Consider the following 23,777-nt stretch of genomic DNA (forward strand, 5'->3'; position numbering starts at 1 on the left):
GCCCCATGGAGGGCTGGAGGAAGCCGGGTCTGGCGCCCGGGGGCCAGTGAGGGCCACCTGGGGGAGCCACACCTAAAGGGCAGGGGTCCCACCAGAGAGGAGCAGGAGGGCAGTGGGGGGCTTACCTGGGCATACCCAGGTGGAGGAGGGCTCTGCGGAGAACGGTGCGGGCCTCGCGGGGACGGGAGGTGCCAGGCGCTGAGCTCCCCGCACCGGCCAGCAGGGGGCCCCCAGCAGGTGTGTGTCTGCTCCCCACACCCCACAGCTTCCCTGCAAGGGACCCTCTGGGGACAGGCCTTGGCCCACTAGTCCTGCTTAATCCCACAACAGCTGAAATGATTGGGCAGGGCCGGTTAGGAACCTGGCCCAGCCAGCGAGTGGGATAAGGGCCGGGATCTGACCCCTGCCCTGGCAACTGGACTCAGCAGATGCCACAGCATCCCCTGGGCTGGCGGGACCAGAGCCCTGGGTGGGCACAGGAAGGAGCTCTCAGCCTGGAGGGGCTGGGGGCTGGCAGAGAAAGTGAGGAACAGCCTGTGGAGGGGGTTCAGAAGGTGAAGGTGCCAAGCCCACCCAAGGGGGTCCCAGGTTGGGGAGTGCTCATCTGGGGAGGTAGGACCCCTGGCCAGGGGACCCCTGTGGCACTAGGCCAAGGGTCCTGGGGCTCCACCGAGGGGTGCAGCCTTCTGCATGGCCACCCCAGAAGCTGGCGGTTCTGAGGGGGGCACATGATCCATCACCCATCTGCTGGGGGCCGCTGGTGAGGGTCACCCAGCCCCCTGCCCGCCCACAGAGCCGCAGGACCCCAGGACCCTCAGGGTGAGGGCACATCCCCCCACTCCCACCAGGACTCACTCTGTGACATTCAGTTCCCATCAGACCCCACGAGGAGGAAGAGGTCACTGGGGCTGACGTGATGCCCATTCATTCATTCGCTCGCTCACTCATTTGCTCGCTCAGCATCCACAGGACAAGGCACCGTTTCAATCAACGGGAACAAGCCCTGCCCAAGAGTTGAAGCTCCTGCCCTCCACATGGTGGATGGACGACGAACAGCAAACAAGTAAAAACCCAAGTGCACCAGATGAAGGCAGGGGTGGGGAGCGCTCCAGAGAGAAGCAGCCGCGCAAAGGCCCTGGGGCAGTGCGAGTGTGGGCTCAATGGGAGCCCCATGAGGCTGTGTGTGCAGCGGCGAGGGGAGATGGGAGCCATGGGCAGAGTCACCACAGGCCTGGGGCCTTGGATGAAATGGGGGCCACTGGAGGGTTTGAAGACAGGAGGGACAGAAGGGGTTTCATATTAAAAAGAGTGGTGTGTGTTACGCAAAGGAACTCACACAATCCGCACCCCCTCCAAGCTGTTGGCCCCCACCCCACAAGCACACCTGGGGGCCAGGCCTGGGCTCAGGGGCGGGGCCTCAGGGGGCACCTGCCTCCCGATGGGGGAGGCCCCCCTACAGCCCGCACATCCTCAGAGGCTCCAAGGCCTGTCCAAAGGTTGTGACCTGTTCGTGAGGCTTGAGGGCTGGGACAAATAAGTTCACCCCCAGGATCCTCCACCGCTGTCCACTTGGGGCAAAGCCGTGGCCAGCTGGGTGGCTGGAAACAGACAAACAGACAGACAGACGAGCTTCCAGACACAGCTGCTCCAGCCATCTCCTCCACCCCCGCCCCCTCCATCTCTTTGTTTCTGTCCCTCCCCCAGCTCCCCGCCACGGCCACCCTCCCATTCCTCTCCTCCCAGGAGACACTCTGCCTGGACGTCTCTCAGCTCTCAGCTCTCTCTGTTTCTGTCTCTTTCTCTCTCTGTCTCTCTGTCCTCTGACTCCCCTCTCCCGCCCTGCCCCCCGTTTCCCGATCGATACACTGATTTCTGGGCACAGCCTAAGTGGGGTTTGGCTGCCTCTCTGGTGTCTGGTCGATGGTGCGCATTTCCTGGCTCTTCCCCATGCTGGGGGCAGCGGGGTCATGAGCTGCTGTTGCAGCAAAATCGACTCGAGCTTTCTGCAGGTCCCCAGGAAAGGTGCCAGGGACCCACAGTGGGACATCAGGGTGTGCAGCCCCCAGGCCCCCATCAGTGGGGGGGGGCTTGTGGGCTCAGAGACCTGCAGGAGCCCCGCCTGTGCCGTGCCCCCTTGGGAGGTCTGGCTTCCGCATCAGGCTGGGTGGAGCTGGCCCTTCCCGGGTACACTGAGGCAGAACCCGGCAGGCGGGAGGTCCTGGAGTCTGAGCTTTCCCACCCTACAGCCTGGGCCTCTCAGCTGCTCCAGAGCAGGGAACCGTGGAGATCCCCTTGGAGTCCCCACCACCGCCCACCCGGCAGCCTACCCACAGGTTTCATCTACAAGGTCTGGGAAGAGCCAGGCACCAGGGTTAGGGGCAGGAAGGAACCCAGCAAGGCAGACCCCAAGCCACATCTCCCACCCGATGCCCGGACCCAGTGACTCAGCCGTGAGCACCTCCGACGGAGGAGGCCTGGCCTGGTGCAGCCCAAGGGCGGCAGGCAAGCCCCGAGACACACGGCCTCGAGGACCATGGAAAGCCCTGGGGTTCAGGGGCGCCTCGTGCCCAGGCCACTCCTCACACAGCCAGAGCCCCCAGGGCAGGGCCCCGTCTCCTCTTGGATGAGGCTGGAGCAGCTGCCCCGATGCCTGCCCTCTCCAGACCTCGGCCACCCTTCCAGCCTGGCCACTGGAGGGACATGCCTTGGGGACACAGAGCACCTGTGCTAAGCATTCGGGCCTAGCTGCCGGCTCAGCCTCGCACGCCTGCTCCCGTTCTGGGCCTCAGTTTCCCCCTCTGCGGGAAAACAGGCACGACGCTCTCATTGCCCCCCTCACGGGGAAGATTGCCCAGATGATTCCAGAGAGGGTGTGGCCACCAGCTCACAGCCAACCCCCCAGCCAGACCTCACAGCCCGCAGGCCTGCTCCCCAACAACCCTGTTGCGAATCTCAGAAGGTATGAGGACCCCCGGGGGTGGTCAGGTGCGTTCCCCCTGCCCACGGACAACTCACCCCAGGCAAGGCCGGCCTGTGAGCGTGGGCAGTCAGGCCCCTCCCCGACTGGGCAGAGCCTCTCCTGGGAGTCCTTGGGGGGCAGTCCTGGGAGATAGCACCAGGAGGGGCAGGGCTGGGGGCTTTCTCCTGCAGAAACCACCGCCCCATCTGAGGAGCCTGGGAGCCCCCACCCAGAGGCTGGACTCGCGGCACAGAGGGAGCCTGACCCTGGCAAGCCTGGGGTGGACGGACACGGGGTGGGGGGGCCGCCCCTGTCCTGCTCCCTCCGCCGGGGCCACCTCCCGGAGCTCCCGTGTCAGGTCTGCCCTGTGCGCCGCACAGGAGGGGCGGAGGAGGCCGGGGCAGCCTCCCTCATTCAGGGCCCCGCCCCCCAGTGAGGTGCGGCCCACCTTGTCGCGGATGCCCTGCCGCATGGCCTCGCGCTCTGCCTCCATCTTGGCATACTTGGCCTTGCGCTCCTCCTCCTCCTGCCGCAGCGCCTCCTGCCGCTCCTCCTCCTTCTTGGCGGCGTCAGGGTCCTTCTCCTCGTCGCCCCCGAGCATCTTCCCCATGTCTTTGGTGGCCCCTGGGGACAGAAAAGTGGTGATCCAGTCACCCCGCGGTGGGACGGCGCTGCCCAGACAAGATGGTCCCTCCTCGCTCTCCTCCCACCTGGCCCTACTCCCCACCCTCCTTCTGGAGCTTTCTATCCATCAGGGGAAGCGTGGTCCTTGTGTGTGTCAGGGGGTGGGGGGGTGGAGGGGGTGTGAGTGCTGGGCAGGTTGGTTTGTAAGGGAAGTGTGATTGCGTGTGCCTGCGACTGTGTTGTGGTTGTGTGTGTACGGCTGTGGTTCTGTCTGTGTGTAGGATTGTGTGCATGTGTGTATCTGAGCTCCTGGGGCTGGTGTGTGTATGTATGTGTGCATGTGTCTATGTGAGCTCCTGGGGGCTGGTGTGTGTACGTAATGTGTGCATGTGTGTGTGTGTGAGCTCCTGCGGGGCTGGTGTGTGTGCATGTGTGTGTGTGAGCTGCTGGGGCTGGTGTGTATATGTACGTGTGCATGTGTGTGTCTGTGTGAGCTCCTGCAGCCTGGTGTGTGTACGTATGTGTGCATGTGTGTGTGTGAGCTCCTGCGGGCTATGTGTGTACGTAATGTGTGCATGTGTGTGTCTGTGAGCTCCTGCGGGGCTGGTGTGTGTGCATGTGTGTGTGTGAGCTGCTGGGGCTGGTGTGTGTACGTATGTGTGCATGTGTGTGTGTGTGAGCTCCTGCGGGGCTGGTGTGTGTGCATGTGTGTGTGTGAGCTCCTGCGGGCTAGTGTGTGTCTTCTCTGGGTCCCGTGTCCAGCAGAGGCTCAGCCTCTGGAAGGTGGTGGAAGGCATGGCTGAACACAGGAACGTGTGGACTGAGGAGCTGGCCTGGGACCGGCGCCTGGTGGGCTCTGGTGTGAGGGGGTGGGGCGGTGGCCCCTGGCCCGGAGCAGCTGGCGGCTGCGTGGCGCGGCACCAAGGCCCTAATTTCTTCGCCACAGCAGCCACCACTTTTCTCATGAGCTCCTGCTTCACAGGCAACAACAAACACCTCCCGGATGCCCTCTGTGACTCTGCCCACAGGACAGAGACGGGTAATTACCACCTCAGAGTGCGCAGGTTCCACAGCACCCAGACACAAGGGCACGGGGGGTACAGGGTGGTTGATGCAGGTCAGCTGGGGCCAGCCCCTCAACGGCACCCCGCACTCACACATGGCCAGCAGGAGCAAGGCCCACCGTGCACATCACCCCTGCATGCTCCCCTGGAACAAGCCACGTTCATGAGGGGACCCCCCTGCCCCAGTTGCTTCCCGATGCCTGCCGTCCTCCTCCCATGATCCCAAGCAGGGCCGGTGACTTCTGTCCCCACTCCCATGGATGCCCCTCAGTCTGCTTCCCTGGCCCCTCCAGGCACGGGCCTCTGAAGGTCTTGCCTCTGTCTGCGGATCCCTTGAGGAGCCCTCATAAGCACTGCCCAAGGCTGGCTGAGTCCACGCCTCAGGAATACGCCCTGATGTGGGAATGCATGAGAATCCCCCAAACAGGTCTGTGTGGGTGGGTGCTACCACCACCACCCCTCATACCCAGAAGTGTCCCAATTCCCCCCTGGCTTTGAGGCCCAGCTCTGTACTGCTCCCTCTCTGAATTCAGTGACTGCATGGTCTGATTCTCCACTTCCACGTCCTTGGCACTCTTGGTACTGCTGTACTACTCTGATAGTGCACAGGTCCATGCAATTCTGAACCTGGAGAGACTCCCTTTACTGCAGGTTTCTGTACCAAACGCCACCTTTGCCAGTTACTCAGGAGTGACCTCTTCTTGTGTGGGCAGAGGGAGTAGTTTGGAAGGCCACCCGCTGTTGGTGGGAAGAGAACAACTTTTTTGTTGAGTGTTCTAAGCTGGAAACTAGATGTCTGTCAGGCTGGGCCACGTTTACACCATGTGGCCTTTCTAGCTGCTGGAAACTACTACAAAGGTTGGGGTGGGGGGGGCCAAGGCCATCTTGCCACCGTTGTCACTGTGGGGATGGGGAGCCCACTTGTACCAGGTACTTGGCCAATGGCACAAATTCAGACTCTGACAGAAATCTAAGAGCTTCATGGTCCGTTTTCAGCCACATCTGCAAAATTTTGCAAAGCAGACTTCAGACCAATGACTCGAGGGAAACTGGGTCATAGAGTCGCTTATACACTCTTGTAACAGTTCTCCAGGTAATTAGGCCAGGATCTCTGCCTCCCGGTGCTGCTGTTGTCCCCGGCAGGTGTGTGCGGGGGCAGGAAAATCGGGGGACAGCTGCACTCTTCCTGACCTCCCTGGCCCATGGGCCACTGGCAGCATGTGTGGACTGCGTTTACGGAAATCTCCCCACTTGAACAAGCTAATTCACACTACAGCAAGAGTGGCCAACAGCTCCTTCTCCCTCCTGGAAAGTCCTGGCATCTTAAAGCAGAGGTGGGTGACCCCCTCTCATCTACATCCCTCTCCTGAGAGAGAAAGGTGTGTGGTGGCTAAGGCAGGGGCTGGAGGGGGCCCTTCAATTGGTGGGCTGGATCCCTAAATCTCCTCCAACGCATTCCTTGGGCTATAGGTCTAGTGACAAAACAGCACCTGTTGAGCACCAACTGTGTGCTGAGCTCTGTACACCAGGTGCAGGCCTGGGGGGCTTCCTGGGGCCCTTCTGGCTCTGTGTGTCAGGGTTGCCCCAGGTCTCCCTGTTCTTGTCTTGCCCCCACTTGAGCTCTGGGCTGGTCCACCTGGCCTATGGGGTTAGGGAAGGCCCAGGGAGGAGCTAGCCCAGCAGATGGAGGGGCGGCTGGGGGAGGCAGGACGACGTCTCCCAGGTGGGGGTGAGAGGACCAGAGGTCACTCCACCGCAGCAGATTCATGCTCACGGGCAGGCTGCAAAGCCACTCGCTGTCCAAATGGGACCCACTCCTGGGTGTCCACAGTGCCACCTGGGAGAGGCCACAATCCCAGCGCCGCGCCACCCCCTCAGCTGCCGGTGCTACGCACAGTGCGTTTCCAAAAGCCCCCCCGCTCCCCCACCAGTAAGCACGACATTGCGTTTACTGAGGAGGAAACTGAGGCACCCAGTGGGTCCCCCTTGTGCCTGAGGCCCGTCCTGCAGGAGGCGGGTCAGATCCGAGGCTGGGGGTCCGCGCTGGCCGCGCAGGGGCCGACCCCACCCTGCCCTCGCTCTTCTCTCAGCCTCAGCTTCCTGGGTGAGAGATGGGGACTGGAGCACCCGCTAGCGCTTCCCACCCGCTCCCCTAACAACCAGACAACCCCAGGGCACAACCCCGTGCAGGATGAGGTGGGGCGCCTTTCCACCCAGGAGCAGGTCCCATCCTGGGGGAGGGTGTTATGCAGAAATCCAACAGCAGCTAAAGAGAGCCACTCACCCACGTCCATGGAGCACCTGCGACAAGAGCACGAGCCTAGAAAAGCCCAGGGGGTCTGCCCACCACCCCCGCAGCCAGTGGATGGGGGCTCCCTCTACCCCTCCCACCCCGGCAACTCTGCAGGAGATGGGGAGGCTGAGAAGTTTTCTCCACAATGCTGGGGGGTGGGGGTGGGATCAGGGGCTCTGATGCTCCCACCTCAGGGCCTTTGCACCTGTTGTTCTTCCTAGAGCTCCCTTCCCTGAACTTTGTCCCACTAGCTCCCAACCCAGTGTCTTCCCAGACGGGTTTTCCTGGGACTGCTCATGTACACCAGTCACTCCTGTGGTCAAAACCCCACTCAGTGCACTATGACGAGTGCATTCATTTATGGTACATTATACATAATGGAAATTATGCATATTTAAATAATACACAAATTGAAGTTGACTTTTAGAACTTCATTTTGAAATACTTTTAGATTTACAGAAGAGTCACACAGGTGGGACAAAGGGCTCCCACACACACTTGACCAGCTTACGCTAACATCAACCACGATGCATTCATCAAAGCTAAGTGATCCGCTCGGTGCAAGACCATCAACCAAACTACAGGCTTTATTGGGATGTCACCACTACTTCCACTAAAGTCGTTTTTCTGTCCCAGGATCCAATCTGGGATATCATGTTGTATTGAGATTAAAGTCAATTTTTAAAAAGAGAAAAATATGTCTTAACTTGAATTAAAACTATGGGGAGGGCTGGCCCCGTGGCTTAGCAGTTAAGTGCGCGCGCTCCGCTGCTGGTGGCCTGGGTTCGGATCCCGGGTGCGCACCGACACACCACTTCTCTGGCCATGCTGAGGCCGCGTCCCACGTACAGCAACTAGAATGATGTGCAACTATGACATACAACTATTTACTGGGGCTTTGGGGAGAAAAAGGAGGAGGATTGGCAATAGATGTTAGCTCAGAGCCGGTCTTCCTCAGCAAAAAGAGGAGGATTAGCATGGATGTTAGCTCAGGGCTGATCTCCCTCACAAAAAAAAAAAAAAAGAAAAACTATGGGGAAAATTATAAAATTTAATGAAAAACGAAAAAATACCTAAATAAGTAAAGACACTTGTCATGTTCACGGACGGGGAGACTCCCCAAGCTGAGTTACAGATCAGTGCAATCCCAGTCAAACTAGCAAGAGTTAAAAAGGGAATTCTGTGAAATTTGGCAAGCTGAGAGTGTTGTGTATAGACACGCAGAAGGCCCCTGTTAGCCAGGACAGGCGCCTGAAGGAAGAACGGGAGGAGGGGATCTACCAGATGCCACTGTGGTGTGCGTGGTGTGGCAGGCCTGGCTGCAGGGGAAGGAACCAGGAAAAGGGATCAGAGAGGACAGCCCGTATGCAGACCCACTAACACAGACACAAGCCTTGGACACGTGATCAGTGACAGAGGTGGGGCCTCAGCAGCCGGGAGAAAGAGCTGGATTTCCCTCAGTGGGGCTGGGATAATGGAGCTCTTGTGGGGAAGCATGAAACTGGACTCCCACGTAACAACAGAAATTCTTGTTGATTATAGATCTGAATATGGACCCAAATAAAAATGGGCAAAGAGAAAACAGCCCTCATCACCCTCCTTCCTGTCTCCCAGCTTTGTTCTCCTGCACAGCCAGTCCATGATCTGAAATGATACATCTTTGCTCTTTTATTGCCAGTCTCCGCTGACAGACAGTAAGCTGCCTGAGAGCAGGGACCCTGACCAGATCACAGCTGTGCCCCCAACACCTGGATCGGTGCCTGGCACAGAGTAGGTGCTCGACAAATATTTGGTGAATAAGAATTTTAAAAAATTTAAGAGATACATATCATGTACTCAGCCACAAATAAACCTTCCAGCTAACATCATGGTCCATAGTGAAATACTGAACACTTTCCTCTTAGCTCAGCGACGCACACAGGCTGCTCCTCTCATGGCTCCCATCCATTTTGTGCTAGAGGACTAGCCATTGCAGAAGGCAAGAAAATAAATTAAAGGCATGAAGATCAATAAGGAAGAACTAATATTGTCTTTATTAACAAACAACATGAACATTTGTTCAGAAAATCCTAAGGATCTACAAAACCACTTCTGGAACCAATAAGTGAATTTAGCAAGGTCACAAGATATAAGATTAATAAACAACAAACAAAGGGATTTTTATATACTAGCAGCAAACAACTGGAAAATAAAATTTAAAAACAATTCCATGAACAATTCTGGCAAAAACATAAGATATCTATGACTATATTTTTAATAGATGTGCAAGCCTGCTTCACCTAGAACAACGGAATTGTGGAGAGAAATTCAAGACCTAAATGAATAGAGAGAGAGCGTGTCCGTGGACTCGATACTGCTATGATCACATTTTCCCTGGATTGACCTATAGATTCAATGCAATCCCAAGGAAAATGCAAGTTGGCTTTTTTGAATAAATTTACCACCCGATTCTAAAATTTATATGGAAATGGCAAAAGACCTAGAATAGACAAAACAATTTTTCAAAAGGAGAACAATTTTAGAGGACTTACACCACTTGAGTTTAAGACTGACTATAATCAAGACAGGATGGGGGGCTGGACGGGTGGCGTGGCGGTTAAGTTCGCGCGTTCCCCTTCGGTGGCTCGGGGTTCGCTGGTTTGGATCCTGGGCGCGGACCTACTCACTGCTCATCAAGCCATGCTGTGGTGGTATCCCACAAAGAAGAACTAGAAGGACCTACAGCTAGGATATACAACTATGTACTGGGGCTTTGGGGATAAAAAAGAAAAAGAGGAAGATTGGCAACAGATGTTAGCTCAGGGCCAATCTTCCTCAAAAAAAAAAAAAGGCAGGATGGCATTGACAAAAGAATAACGTGCGGGTCAACAGGACAGACAGAGTCCAGAAAGAGACCCACCCATGTATGGTCAACTGATGTTTTGACAAAGCTGCAAAGATAATTCAACGAGGAAAGGATAGTCTGAAACAATTAGACACCCTATGCAAATAAATTTCTTCCCTTACTTCAAACCTTATACAAAGCTCAATCATAGACCTAATTATAAAGCTTCTAGAAGAAAGAATAAGAGAAAAATGTCTGTGCCCTGGACTTAGGCAAAGATCTCTTACACAGGTGACAAAAAGCATAAACCTTAAAAGAAAAAATGGATAAATTGGACTTCATCAACATTAAACACCTTCGTCCTTCAAAAGAAACTGTTAAAAAAAAAAAAAAAGAAAGAAAAAGCAAGCCAGAGACTGAGAGAATATATTTGCAAACCATCTATCTGCTAAAGGTCTTATTCCAGAATACGTAAAGAACTCTTACAACTCAATGACAAAAATACAAAGCACCTGGGCCGGCCCCATGGCTTAGCGGTTAAGTGCGCGTGCTCCGCTGCTGGCGGCCCGGGTTCGGATCCCGGGAGCGCACCGACGCACCGCTTCTCTGGCCATGCTGAGGCCGCGTCCCACATACAGCAACTAGAAGGATGTGCAGCTATGACATACAACTATCTACCGGGGCTTTGGGGGGAAAAATAAGTAAATAAAATTATAAAAAAAAAAAATACAAAGCACCTGATTCTCAAAACAGACAAAAGATTTGGACAGACATTTCACCAAAGAAGAGATACAGATGGTAAATACGTGCATGAGAAGATGTGCTTGGCAATTACAAAAACGCTGATCCACATGATCAGGCATAAGGGATGCAAACTTAAGTCACAGAGACACCACTACCTGCCTACTCAGCTGTCCGAATGGAAAAGACTGACCACACCAAGTGTTGGCGAGGACCTGAAGACACGGGAATGCTCATCCACTGCTGGTGCGAATGTAAATGGTGCAACCACTCTGGGAAAGAGTTTGGCAATTTCTTATAAAATTAAACATACGCCTACCACATGACCCAGCAATTCCACTCCTAGGTATTTACCCAAGAGAAATGGATACGCAAGTTCACATGCAGAGAACGGGAACATGCACATCAGCTTTATTTGTAACAGCCCAAAACTAGAACCACCCCAGATGTCCGTCAACAGGTGAACGGACACACAAACGGAAGGCACCCAGCAGTAGAAAGGACGAACCACTGATGCGCCGACAACACGAAGGAGTCTCAAAATCTCGACTGTGCTGAGGGAGAAATGCCAGACACGAATGAAGAGATCTCCTTCATGTAAACGGAAGCGCAGATGGTCTATAGTGAAAGTAAGCAGATCAGGGATCGCCTGGGACCCAGGATGGACAGACCACAAAGGGGTCATGGTTTCAGTCACAACTCAGGGAAATGTACCCTATCAGTGGGCAGTGCTTATTGTGCACAAATCACACCACAATCAATTTGATCTCAATCCTAACAAATTAAATACTAGAGACATTATAGGCCAACTTCCCTGATTGTAATCTAATCAAATTGCAAACAAATACTAAAAAGATGACCAAACTATAGAAGTTCAAGTTTTAGAAACATGTACCCAATTAACCCTTAAATTGAAGGGGAAATAAAAACTGAAACTGTAAAAACTCTAGAAAGCAATGAAAAATAAACACTACATGTTTAAACTTAGGGTCCATGGCTAAAAGCTTTTTTGGAGGAAAAATTATAGCTTTTAGTTTTAAAGAAGAAAAACAGCAAGTGTAGGAACTTCATTGTTATCTTTAAAAATTTTAAAGAAGATAGTAAATAACCCAAAATAAGACAGGAAGAGAGAATTAATAAAGATAAAAGCTGTAACTGAAGTAGAAAACAAATAAAAACAGGGGATGGGTAAATCTCCAGACATTACAATCAAGAGCCTGGCGCACGTGCCCGCCATTATTACATTGTGTTGGGGTTCTTCTGAATTTCATAAGAAAACGAATGATGAGTATTATATTGTAGAAGAAGATATCAGATTCTCACTCTTCCCCCACCCACTTCTTTTGCTGGTGACGGGATCACATACCTAAAAACTCAGGACACTGCTGCAAACCCACGAGAACTAACCGTGGCCTGCGGCAGAAGGGTCAGATGAACAGTTACAGAGAAAAAGGGATCATTGTGCACCATACTATCAACAGCAAGCTAGAAACACAAATGGGGACAATGTTCCAATCACAATAGTTATAAAAAGAGAAAATACTTAGGAATAAGTTTAACGCAGCAATCTATAGAACCTACATGTAGAAAACTTCATCTCCTTCAACGTGATGGCTTTGGACAGACTCACTGGTTCTTCAGGGGCAGGCTTCATATCATAAAGATGCCCGTTACACCAAAATTAACATACCGTGCACGCAATTTAAAGCCCAACAATTCTTTCTTTTTTCTTTTTCGGGGGTTTAGATAAAATTAAGGTTCATAATAAATGTCAGAGAAGATCTGATCCGAATGCCACACTGATGGGAAAGTGCCCCCTCGCTGTGAGTCCCTCGCACATCAGGAGAGTGACAGCAAAGGGTCACTCTCTGAACGTGCTCTGAAGGTGCTCACGCCTCTTGCTGGGGCGGGAAGGGGCTCTCTCAGTCTACAGGAAAGCGGATGATGGCACAGCTGGAGCAGCAATCCACATTCTTAAGCACATTAAGAATCCACCCACCCTTCAAGCCCATCCCCTTAGCCCAGACGTCCATGTCATTAAAACAAATGCTCCTCCCTGAAGAAGCACGTGCCCACAGACATGTTCAAAGCTTGTTTGTTTCAGCTGCAGCCCTGGCAAATGGCGGGAGATGAGGTGACACCTTGGGCACACGGCCACACGGCCATGATGCACACATGTCAGGGAATCCCAGGTGGCCGTGAGCACTATCAGAGCCAGGTGCAGACAAGCGTTATCTCACAGATGCCATTTTTGGAAAGCAAGGAGGAAAAAACCCTATGGATGAATACATCCATGTTTTCATGATTATCTACAGATAGAAAAAGGATTGGCGATTACAACCATGTTCACACCAAACCTAAACCCTGAAAAAAATAGACAAGGTCTTTTCAAACTCTCATGGAATGTTTACAAAGAGCAATCAGATATTGTCTACACCACAATGAGATACCACTTCACACTCATTAGGACAAGTATTTAGAAAATTAAAAAACAAAAAACAGAAAATAAAAAGTGTTGGCGAGGATGTGGAGAAATTGGAACCCCTGTGCACTGTTGGTGAGAATGTAAAATGGTGCAGCCACTGTGGAAAACAGTTTGGCAATTCCTCAAAAAATTAAACAGAGAATCACCATATGATCAAGCAAGTCCCCTCCTAGGTATATACTCAAAAGAATTGAAGGTAGGGACTTCGAAAGAATTGAAAGCACGTGTATGTACACCCATGCTCATAGCAGCATTATTCACAATAACCAAAATGTGGAAACAACCCAAGTGCCCATCAGCAGATGAACAGAAAAACAAAATGTGGTCCATCCATGCAATGGAGTATTATTTGGCCTTATAAAGGAATGAAATTCTGACACCTGCTACAACATGGATGAACCTTGAAAATATCATGCAAAGTGAAATAAGCCAGACATAAAAAAGCAAATACAGTATGAGTCCACAGAGATGAGATTCCTAAAGTCATCAAATTCAAAGAGACAGAAAATAGAATGGTAGGTGCCAGGGGCTGGGGGAGGGCGGATGGGGTTTAAAAGGGACAGAGTTTCAGTCTGGGAAGATGAAAAGTTCTGTGGATGGATGGTGGTGATAGCTGCACAACAATGTGAATGTAGTTAATACCACTGAACTGTACACTTAAGAATGGTTAAAATGGGAAATTTTATGTTATGTATATTTTATCACAATTTAAAAAAGAAGCATAACTTTATTTTTTTTGAAAGGAAATCCTTTTTTTTTTAATAATTTTTATTTATTTATTTCTATTTCCCCCAAAGCCCCAGTAGATAGCTGTATGTCATAGTTGCACATCCTTCTAGTTGCTGTATGTGGGACATGGCCTCAGCATGGCCGGAGAAGTGGTGCCTCGGTGCGCGCCCAGGATCCGAACCCCGGGCTGCCAGCAGCAGAGCGCGCACACTTAACCGCTAAGCCACAGGGCCGGCCTGAAGCATAACTTTAAAACGACTTATAATCCCATGTCTCAAAAAAATGTCAGGCTGCGAAGACAACCTCAATACGTTTTCCAAGTAGGAATAAGACCACATCTCTGACGGCGTTGGGAAAGCGGAAAGAGGACAAACAGCGAAACCAGGAACAAACTCTCCTCTCCAACCCTCGTAGACATAAAATCTCTAACGACAAATGAGTAAAAACACAAATACTGCATATCTGGGAATCAGAGACAATGAGGCTGTGATCTAGCGAAAGCTCAGGGGGCAGCTGATGCCTCGAATGCCCCTGAACACTCGCATTCCTAAGCCAGCAGGGATACAGCGGGATCACAGTCTGCCCAGCCCCCAGAGGGAGAACCCAGGAAAGCAGAGGACGGAGCGAGCACAGTAACAGCAGAGGCAGCGCATCAAGGAAGAGACCACGACACCCAGGAGGTGGATCTTTTTTTTTTGACATGTTAATATTATTTTTTTTTAATTTTTTTATCATGAAATTTTTGTTGTACATTATTGTTTATCAGTCACCATATAAGTGCATCCCTCCACCCCTTGTGGCCACCCCCCACCGCCCTAGCCCCTGGTAACCACCAAACAGTTCTATCTGTGCGTGTGTTGGTTTATCTTCCACATATGAGTGAAATCATGCACTGTTTGTCCTTCTCTTTCTGGCTTATTTCACTTAACATAATACCCTCCAGGTCCATCCATGTTGTTGCAAATGGGACGATTTTGTCTTTCTTTATGGCTGAATAGTATTCCATGATATATATATACCACATCTTTTTTATCCATTCATCAGTCAAGGGACACGCATTGCTTCCATGTCTTGGCTGTAGTGAATAATGCTGCGATGAACGTAGGGGTGCATAAGCCTCTTTGGATTGTTGATTTCAGGTTCGTTGGGTAGATACCCAGTAGTGGGATAGCTGGATCATAAGGTATTTCTATTTTTAATTTTTTGAGGAATCTCCATACAGTTTTCCACAGAGGCTGCACCAATTTGCATTCCCACCAGCAGTGGATTAGACAGGAGGTGGATCTTGAAAGACACAGATAGAGCAGCCTGCTCAGGGCGAGATGGAAAGAAAGCATGAAGATACACAAAATTAGGAAAACGGGAGAAAGAGCTGCAGATCGAAAGGACGTTAAAAGGATCAAATGATTTACACTCTATCCAAATACATTTGAAAACTGGAATGAAGTAGATTTTCTAAAAAATGTCAAAAACTGAGAAGCATGTCTAAGAATTCACAGGTGGATTCTTTCAGACATTCAGGAAACAGGTAATTCCAATGATATTTAGAATGTTCTTGGAAGGGAGAAAAAAGAAGGAAATTCCCCAGGTTATTCTTGTGAAATTAGCATAATAATGATGCCAAAAATCAGCGCAGAGCGAGCTCCCTCGGACACAGCAGCGCAAAATACTGAACCGGAGATGGAACGTGGATTTGGCATTTCTTACAGAATTCTGTAGGAAAACAGACTTGTACTCAGTGGGGTTCATTTCAGGGAAGTAAAGATGTTCTATATTAGAAAATTATTCCGCTCCGACGCTGTCCTCAGGCATGGCCCACCTTCACGGGGTGGGCGTCACTGCACGCCCTGGCGCCCCTCTTCGCCTTCTCCTCCTGAAGAGGGCGTGCTGTGTCTCCCTCTTCCCTGCAGCCAGTGGGTGGGGCAGGGGGCGAGGACGCTCTCACTCTCTCCAGAAGGAGGCTGCTGCTCTGCCAGCCCGCTGCCACCTCCCTGCCCCCATCCTGCCTCCAACAGGGGCGGGGGAGGGGGCCCCACGCGTCCACGGCAGACCGGTGCGAAGGCAGGTGTCCTCACTAACACTCACAACCCAGTTTTAAAACAGCTTTATGGAGGCATAACTGACACACTATAAATCATGCAGTGTGCCATGTGCACATCCATGAAACCATCACCACAGTTAAGACAATGGACACATCCGTCCCCCAAAGTTTCCAGGTGGCCCCTATAATTGCTCCCACCAAACCACCCCCGGACAACCGCTTATCATCTTTCTGTCCCCGTAGGTTGCCATGTTCTCTAGGATTCTACATAAAGGAATCGTGGAATAGGCAGTACTTGGGGGAGGGGTCTGGCTCCATTTACTGCGCGAGACACTTTGAGAGCCGTCCCTGCTGTTGTGTGTCTACAGTTCATTCCTGCTTCCTGTCCAGGAGGCGCCATTGCAGGGATGGACACAATCGGGTTATCCCTCCACCTGCTGGTGGACCTGAGGGTTGTCTCCAGTTTGGGTCTTTGGTGAAGAACCCTGCTGTCAACATCCGTGGACAAGTCTGTGTGGACGTGTGCTTTCGTTTCTCTTGGTAAACACCTAGGAGTGCAACTGCTGAGCTGGACGGTAAACTCAGGTTTCACTTTTTAAGAAACTGCCAAACGGTTTTCCAAAGTAGTTTTACCATTTTAAACTCCACCAGCAGTTTGAGGGTTCCAGTTCCTCCCCGTCCCTGCCAACACCGTGACCCGTCTCTGTGATTCTGACATCCGAGCGGGCGCGAAGCAGCATCTCATGGCGGCTTCTGTATTTCCCTCATGACCAATGATGTTGAGCATCTTTTCATGTGCTTAAGAGCTGTTTTTATATCTAATTTGGTGGAATACCTATTCAAATCTTTTGCACACTTTCAAAAATAAACTTTTTATTTGAGAACAATTTTAGATTTACAGGAACATTGTGAAGAAAGATAGTACAGAGCATTCGCATGTGCCCTGCACCGTCCCCTCTGCTAACATGTCACATAGGTGTGGTTCACTCACCACGACTGCAGAGCCCACGTTGATAACGACATGATTAACTGAAGCCCATAGTGTATTCAAGTTTCCTCAGTTTTCACCTGACATCCCTACTCTGCCCCAGGACCCATGTGACTAGTCACCATGTCTACCCAGGCTCCTCTGGGCTGAGACAGTTCCTCACACTTCCCTTGTTTTGATGACCTTGATGGGTTTTTTTTTCTTTTTTGTGAGGAAGATTGGCTCTGGGCTAACATCCGTGCCCATCTTCCTCTACTTTATATGGGACGCCGCCACAGCATGGCTTGACAAGCGGTGCATAGGTCCCTGCCCGGGATCCAAATCTGCAAACCCTGGGCCGGCCAAGCAGAGTGTGTGAACTTAACCGCTACACCACTGGGCCGGCCCCCATGACCTTGACAGTTTTGAGGAGGGCTTTTCGGGAATTTTGTATGTCTTGCAATTAGGAATTGTCTGATGTTTTTCTCAGGATTAGACTGAGGTTATAGGTCTGGGGAGGAGGACCAGAGAGGCAGAGTGCCCTTCTCATCCCATCCTACGATGGTCACATGACCAGTCTCTAGGAATGTGGACCTCCATCTCCCCACCCAGCCCACCTGCAAGGTAGGGGTTATGGCCCACCTCCCTCAGCTTTTGCTTATTTCTTAATTGGGTTGTTGGTCTTCTTACTGAGTGGTAAGAGATGTTTATATATTCTGGATACAAGTCCAATTTTATTGATCTTAAAGAACTAGATTTGGGTTTCATTTTCCCCCTATTTCATTCATTTCTGCTCTGAGCTTTAGTACTTCCTTTCTTCTGCTTACTCTGGGTTTCATTTGCTTTTCTTTTCCTAGTTTCTGATGTTAGAAGCTGAAGTTAATCATTTGAGACCTTTCTTCGTTTCTATTGAGGTGTTTAGTGATATAAATTTCCCTCTGAACACTGCCCTACTGAATCCCACAAATTTTAATCTTTTTTTTTTTTCATTTCCAATCAGTTCACAATACTTTCTAATTCCCCTTTGATTCTTTCTTGGACTCATGCATTATTTAGAAACATGTTGTTTAGTCTCCAAATATTTGGGGAATTTCCCAAATATCTTTCTGTTATTTATTTCTCATTTCATTCCATTGTGGTCAGAGAACATATTTCGCAGGACTGGAATCTTTTATATTTCTTGAGACTGGTTTTATGCTCAGAATGCTGTCTATCTTGGTAAATGTTCTGTGTATGTTTGAAAAGAAGGTGTGTCTGCTGTTGATGGAAGTGTTCTGTACAGGTCAGTTAGGTCCGGTGAGTTGTCAAGTCTTGTATGTCCCTACTGCTTTCTGTCTGTCTGTCTCTTTAGGATGGAGTTCACTATGTCCACCTACACTTGGGGTCTGTCTACTTCCCCTTTAAGCTCTACCTGTTTTTGGTTATGTATTTTGAAGCTCAGTTATTAGGTGTAGAAATGGCTGGGACTGTTACGCCCTCGATTAATGGGCACCTTTATCATCAGGAAAGGCCCCTCTTCATCGCTGGTGATATTCTTTACTCTGAAATCCACTTTGCCTGATATTAATGTAGCCACTCCAGCTTTCTTTTGATTAATATTAGTGTGGTCTATCTTTGTCCATCTTTTTACTCTTATGCTAATTGTGTCTTTATATTTAAGGTGGGCTTCTTGTAGGCAGCATAAAGTTGGGTCTTCATCTTCTACCCAATCCAACAATCTCTGCCTTTTAACAAGAGTGTTCCCAACAGCCAGAGTGGAAAAGGCCATAAGTCACGGGCATCTGTGAGAGTAAGCGATGGCCTTGATTGTGGGGAAAATTATCCTCAGACTAAACATTGCTCTGATCTCACCTAACGAAGCCCAAAAACAGGATAGGAAAGAATCAAACTGTCTCTAAGTACCTGACCACATCCAGAACAAAGCTCACGAATATGTTTAGGAAAATAAAACATCCAGCACCCAACAGGGTGAAAGGCACAATGGCTGGCATCCACTGAACAGTTACCTGGCTGTAGAGACATGGATAATCCAGCCCATAACGAGGAAGCCACCCCCAAACCCGACGGAGCTGACTGTGGAAATAAGTGTGGTGAAATACATCGAACATCATAAAGTTAAATAGCAAATGACAAACATGGAAAGGTATTAGTAAATAATGGAAAAATTACCTAAGATGTATAAATCATAAAAATGACAACTACCAGAGATTCCGAAATTTTGTTGAGTGAAGGAAAGATGTTGAATCACACTGTCACTCAGAAAATGTAATTAAAAATGAGATCAATTTTATCCATTCAATCAGCAAAACTTTGACGAAACCCCATGTTAGGGAGTGTGTGTGTGATCTGCAGTATGGAGCACTGTTGGGGATGGAGATTTGTGTGATCTATTTAGAGGAATGGTAGCTCTGCACATCCTTCCACCGTCTGGTATTCATGCAAATAAGGATACAATGGTTTCCTAAAAGACCACTCCTCCCGCAGCCATGGTACTGCCACCTCAATATAACAAATTGCCCCAAAGACAATCCCCACCTTGATTTCTTTCCTCTGTGGCACCTATCGCCGACTCAAGGCACAGTGTTTGCTTACCTGGTTTTGTTTATCCATGTCCCACACTAGAATGTGTGCTCCATCAAGACAGACTGTCTAGGTGTCTGGCTCATGGTAAGAACTCAATAAATATTGATTGAATGGTAGGCTATAACTGCAGGGATGGCCATTGCTTATAAGAGCAAAAAGCCTGGAAGTGTGATGCGCAACATTAGGCATCGGTTAAGTCAACAGTAGTGAATTCATACCAGCCTAATACCAGACATCTTAACCAGGCATCCTAGTACCAGGTGTCCTAATCAGGGATCCTAATACCAGGCATCCTAACCAAGGATCCTAATACCAGGCATCCTAGTACCAGGTGTCCCAATACCAAGTGTCCTAACCAGGTGTCCTAATACTACTCATCCTAATGCTAGATGTCCTAATGCTAGTCTTGCTAAACTAGGCATGTTAACTCTGGTTATCCTTATGCTACATGTCCTAATACTAGGAGTCCTAATGCTAGGTGTCCTTACACCTGACGGTATGCTGAGTTCTGGTTAAACGTGACGGATTGAACACATGCGCTTATTTACCGCCCTTTCTACACCCCCACTAAAATGAGAGTAAAGGGATTTAGAAGTGTAATTCCACAAGGACAAACAGAACAGGAGAGGAGAGAATGAGGTAACTGACATATCACATTTGGGGAAAATGGGAAGCAGATATGCAGGTGGAACCTGAATAACGGCAGAGGGAGATGCCGCTGAGAAGCCAACTTGGTGGCAGAACTCCAGAAGACTCTGGGATTGGAGGCGCCAGGTCCTGTGGGAGGTGGGGTAATGAGGGATGGGCTGGGGGCTGTATAGGGGCACTTGCACTCCCTCCCCTGGGGACCCACCACCCAAGCAGCAAGGGAAGATCAAGCAGTCATTTCCCTGGAGACACTGAACCAGAGACGCTCCACATTCAGACCAGTCTCAGGCACGTAGGGGCAGAGGTGATATGTCCACCCGCAAACAGGTGTTATGTGGACATTTGTCTCCTGAAAGATGAGACCTCACCCAAGCCCTTGTCCACTGCCCTGTTCACAGAGTCCACCATGCAGCCATGTAATGGAACCACGCCCTCACACAAGACCTAGAGACCCTGACATTTGGAGATCCCCAAACATAAAAGCCAAACAAAAACCCACATGCTCATCCCTTGGGTATGCCCAGAAGTCCCACACAGCACACAAGACTCCAGCCAGGCTTTCATAACTCACTCTGAAATACAAGTGTGCTCCAGGAAAGCCTGCAACGTGATGAGAGCACCCCACTGAACAGACAGGCAAGAGGGGCTCAGAGGACCAGACAGCACAGCAGACAGGGGACCTCTAGGGGGATCCAGAACATGCCAAAGAGCTCTTGGAAGCTCAACAGGGAACTAAAAATTCAGTTGAAGAGTTAGAAAATAAAATTAAGGAAATATCCCAGAAAGTAGAACTAAAGATATGGAGACGGATGGAGAGAAAATACAAGAAAATACAGAATCCGTGCAGGAAGCCCAAAGTTGAGTGGAGAGGCAGGAAGAAGGAAGCAACGGGACCACCATGGAGGCAATGAAAAGCAGTGTCCCAGAACCGCAGAACGTGCACCAGCAGGGTCAATAAGAGACCCACAGCAAGGTCCTAAATCCTGGAAATTTCAGAATGCCAGGGTTGAAGAGGAAACCGTATAAGCCTCCAGAGAGAAAACAACAGGTCACGTGAAGAGTACTAGAAGTAATAGCACATGACTTTTCAATAGCAACTTTAGAATCTGAAAGACAACAGAAAAATGAATTCAAAATTTTAGGATGAAATTCTTTTGAATCTAAAATTTTATACCCAGCCTAACTATCAATCGTGCACCAGCTGGAGTAGAGAGACTGTCGGCCCTCCATGCAGTCCATCTCAGAAGGTTCCTGAGGATCCAGCCAGGAGAGAAGATGGGGGGATCCGGGCCCACGTCTCGTGATGGCCTAGACAGCAACCAGTGCAGACAGGAGCAGAAGGTGCCAGAGTCCTGAGGCAGCTGCTCCAGAGGAGAGAAACTACTCACAGCTCATCTGGAGCCTTTAACCACATGGGAATACTGTTTTGAGGGGGCTGCTGGTGGGTGTGCAAGGAATTAGAGACCTATGTTAACTATGGGCAAACCATAGGCTTGGTAAGAAAGAAATGTGGTCGCAGTGCACTGCATCGGTGAAGACCACGTACACGGTCGTAACGAAGCCTGCACAGTTGCTGATATGGCCACGTGGGGAGCCAGGGGCAGAGCTCTGTGCCCCCAGTCCATTACAAGAAACCGACAAAATGTCTGAGATGAGTGATGAGCATGTTACCGAGAGACACGAAGGGACACACGCGTGCGCACAAGAACACCTCTCAGTGGGGTGATTCGAGAAATAAGCGACTTTAGTTCTGTATTATCGTGTTCAGTCTGAATTAGAGGCACACCTTCACCCACGCCTGTCAGGAGGACAGGAGGGCGGCGGGCAGAGATCTACAAACTGCTCCTGGAAGCTGGAGTTAATTCTGTCCTGATTCTGCAGCTCAATCTGTCTGTCTGTCTACAAGACGGACAGAGACTTACCTAAATCATCCGCCTTCGGAGAGTGGCCGTGGGGTACGACGCCATCACGGTGTCTGCCGTTGGAAGCTCTCAGCCACAGTCACCTCGGGAAGCTGACTTTGCTCCCACCCTTTGGTGCCAACGCTGACCCCCCGAACTAGTTCTAGGAAACCAACAGCATAAGGGACTTTGCAGAGTCTTTTAAAGTTAGAAATGGATCTGAAGGCATTTCTCCTTGAAAAAATATTTTTAAATAAAGTCATGAGTGATCCTAACGAATGAATTTTAAAGCAATGCTGCATCTCAATTTTCCATGTCACCTCTTTATACTTCTCTGTATTATTTCAATTTCCTACAACGAATATTTACTATTTTAACAATAGTAAAAAAATCTACTTTCATGTTAAAAAAACAAATATGTACAAACATCTCATAAAATTGAATGCAAAGATCAAAATATTTTTCATATATTAAGAAACACCGACTGTCGTCCCAACCCTCTGCCCTAAATCACAGACCACGGCAGGCATGGTTGCGGGAAGACAGCGGAAGTGCAGAGAACTGGAATGGCGTTGGCAGAGGCACAGACACACAGCAGCATCCCGACCGTGACAATTAGAGCTGAAGTAACTCTTTAAAAGGGCACATAGGTTCCAAAACACTGCAGAAGGTTTTCACAAAGGAAATTCCATCCCTATATCCAGATAAAATAAGTGAAACAGTAAGGAAGCGTTTAAAAGGCCAGAGTCAGGATGACAGAGGGGATCAGACGTGTCCGTTGTAAGGATACACGCTAAACAGTGAGAGTTTTACTGAAGCAAAGTCCCCCGACGGACGCCCACCCGCTGCCCCAGTGAGGAGGAGGGCCCGCAGCACCACGGCTGGGCCTGCGCCGGACTCTCTGGGCCATCTGGGTCAAGAACAAACTAGCTTCCAAAGAGAAATAAAGCCTGCCGCACAGCACGGGGCCTGGGGTGCCACCCTCCTGGGGCCCGGCTTCCGACATGCCCGTCTGGCTCTCGCCCCCAGCCCGCTGGCCAGGGTCAGAAAAACAAGCAAGGGTGAACTGGTTGAAAGAAAGTTGGCTTTCTGCACCGTCCTCGCTGGCACAGACAGCCCAGTGCCCTCCTGAGCGTCAGAGCCCAGCCTGGGCGCCCCAGGTCCCGCCCCTCCAAGCCCCCAGCAGGTGGGGACAAGGTGCTGGGGGCCCCGTCCCACCCAGCTGACGGGGCCCGGGCTCTGGGCCTGGCAGCCTTGCCTCGGGAGGCTGACAGAGGGGCGCCGTGAGCGGCTGGCTGGAGGATCACTGCCCCCTCATCTTGGAAGCCGAGCCCCACCTCAAGGAAGCCACCTCACTGCTCCTAATTTTCTGCGATGCTTCTCTGGCTTGTATACCCACTAGGAAGCACCAACGCCCCTCCTCCCTCCCTGTCAACTCCTTTTGTGGTTTCGCAAACGCTTACTAGCTGTCTGGGAATTCTCCTGCCAAGAACAAAGCTCTCCTCCCCTCAGCCTGGGTGATGATCAGATGCCCTGCACCCCAATGAGGAGGGGACCCCAGGGCCGCGGCTGTGGCCACCTGTCCAGTGCTGTCCCTGCCTGCAGAGCCGGGCGCCAGGAGGAGAGCGTCTAGCCTTGGCTTTCGGGAGAGGACCAACGGAGACAGAGGCGAGATGAAAACGCCAATTAGTGAGCCCAAACGCAGCCAAGCTCCGCCAGATGGCACGGCCGCCCGGCTTCCAGGGTGGTTGTAATCCTCGCACGTCCGTCCCTCCATTCAGCCATCTGCCACTCACTGGGCCACCGGGCCACCAGCGTCGATGGTGAGGCAGGGCTGCAGCCATGGCCATGGGGGTCGCTGCCCTCGGGCACCCTGTCTGCTGAGGGGGACGAGGACCGGAAGTGGGGAGCAGGTGCA

The 23,777-nt window shown here is 50.8% G+C and overlaps 1 protein-coding gene and 1 long non-coding RNA gene across 4 annotated transcripts in view; one reads left to right on the plus strand and one right to left on the minus strand.

Moving 5' to 3' along the window:
* The window catches only part of CPLX1 (complexin 1), a 39,486-nt gene that overhangs the window by 5,242 nt on the left and 10,467 nt on the right, over window positions 1-23,777 (minus strand). The window contains exon 3 of the mRNA XM_058546488.1: window positions 3,408-3,583. Coding sequence (XP_058402471.1) covers window positions 3,408-3,583 — 176 coding nt within the window. The remainder of the gene's footprint in view (window positions 1-3,407; window positions 3,584-23,777) is intronic.
* Window positions 1,099-7,706, plus strand: LOC131409389 (uncharacterized). Of its 3 annotated transcripts, XR_009220914.1 has the most exons (4): window positions 1,099-2,959; window positions 4,566-4,622; window positions 5,733-5,981; window positions 7,392-7,706. It is a non-coding gene; the product is annotated as an uncharacterized LOC131409389 (long non-coding RNA). The 3 variants fall into 3 exon arrangements; XR_009220915.1 differs by lacking the exon at window positions 1,099-2,959 and having other exon boundaries at window positions 4,226-5,074; window positions 7,392-7,705; XR_009220913.1 differs by lacking the exon at window positions 1,099-2,959 and having other exon boundaries at window positions 4,226-4,622; window positions 7,392-7,704.

The sequence above is a fragment of the Diceros bicornis genome, chromosome 8, assembly GCF_020826845.1.
Source record: "Diceros bicornis minor isolate mBicDic1 chromosome 8, mDicBic1.mat.cur, whole genome shotgun sequence".
Lineage (NCBI taxonomy): Eukaryota > Metazoa > Chordata > Mammalia > Perissodactyla > Rhinocerotidae > Diceros > Diceros bicornis.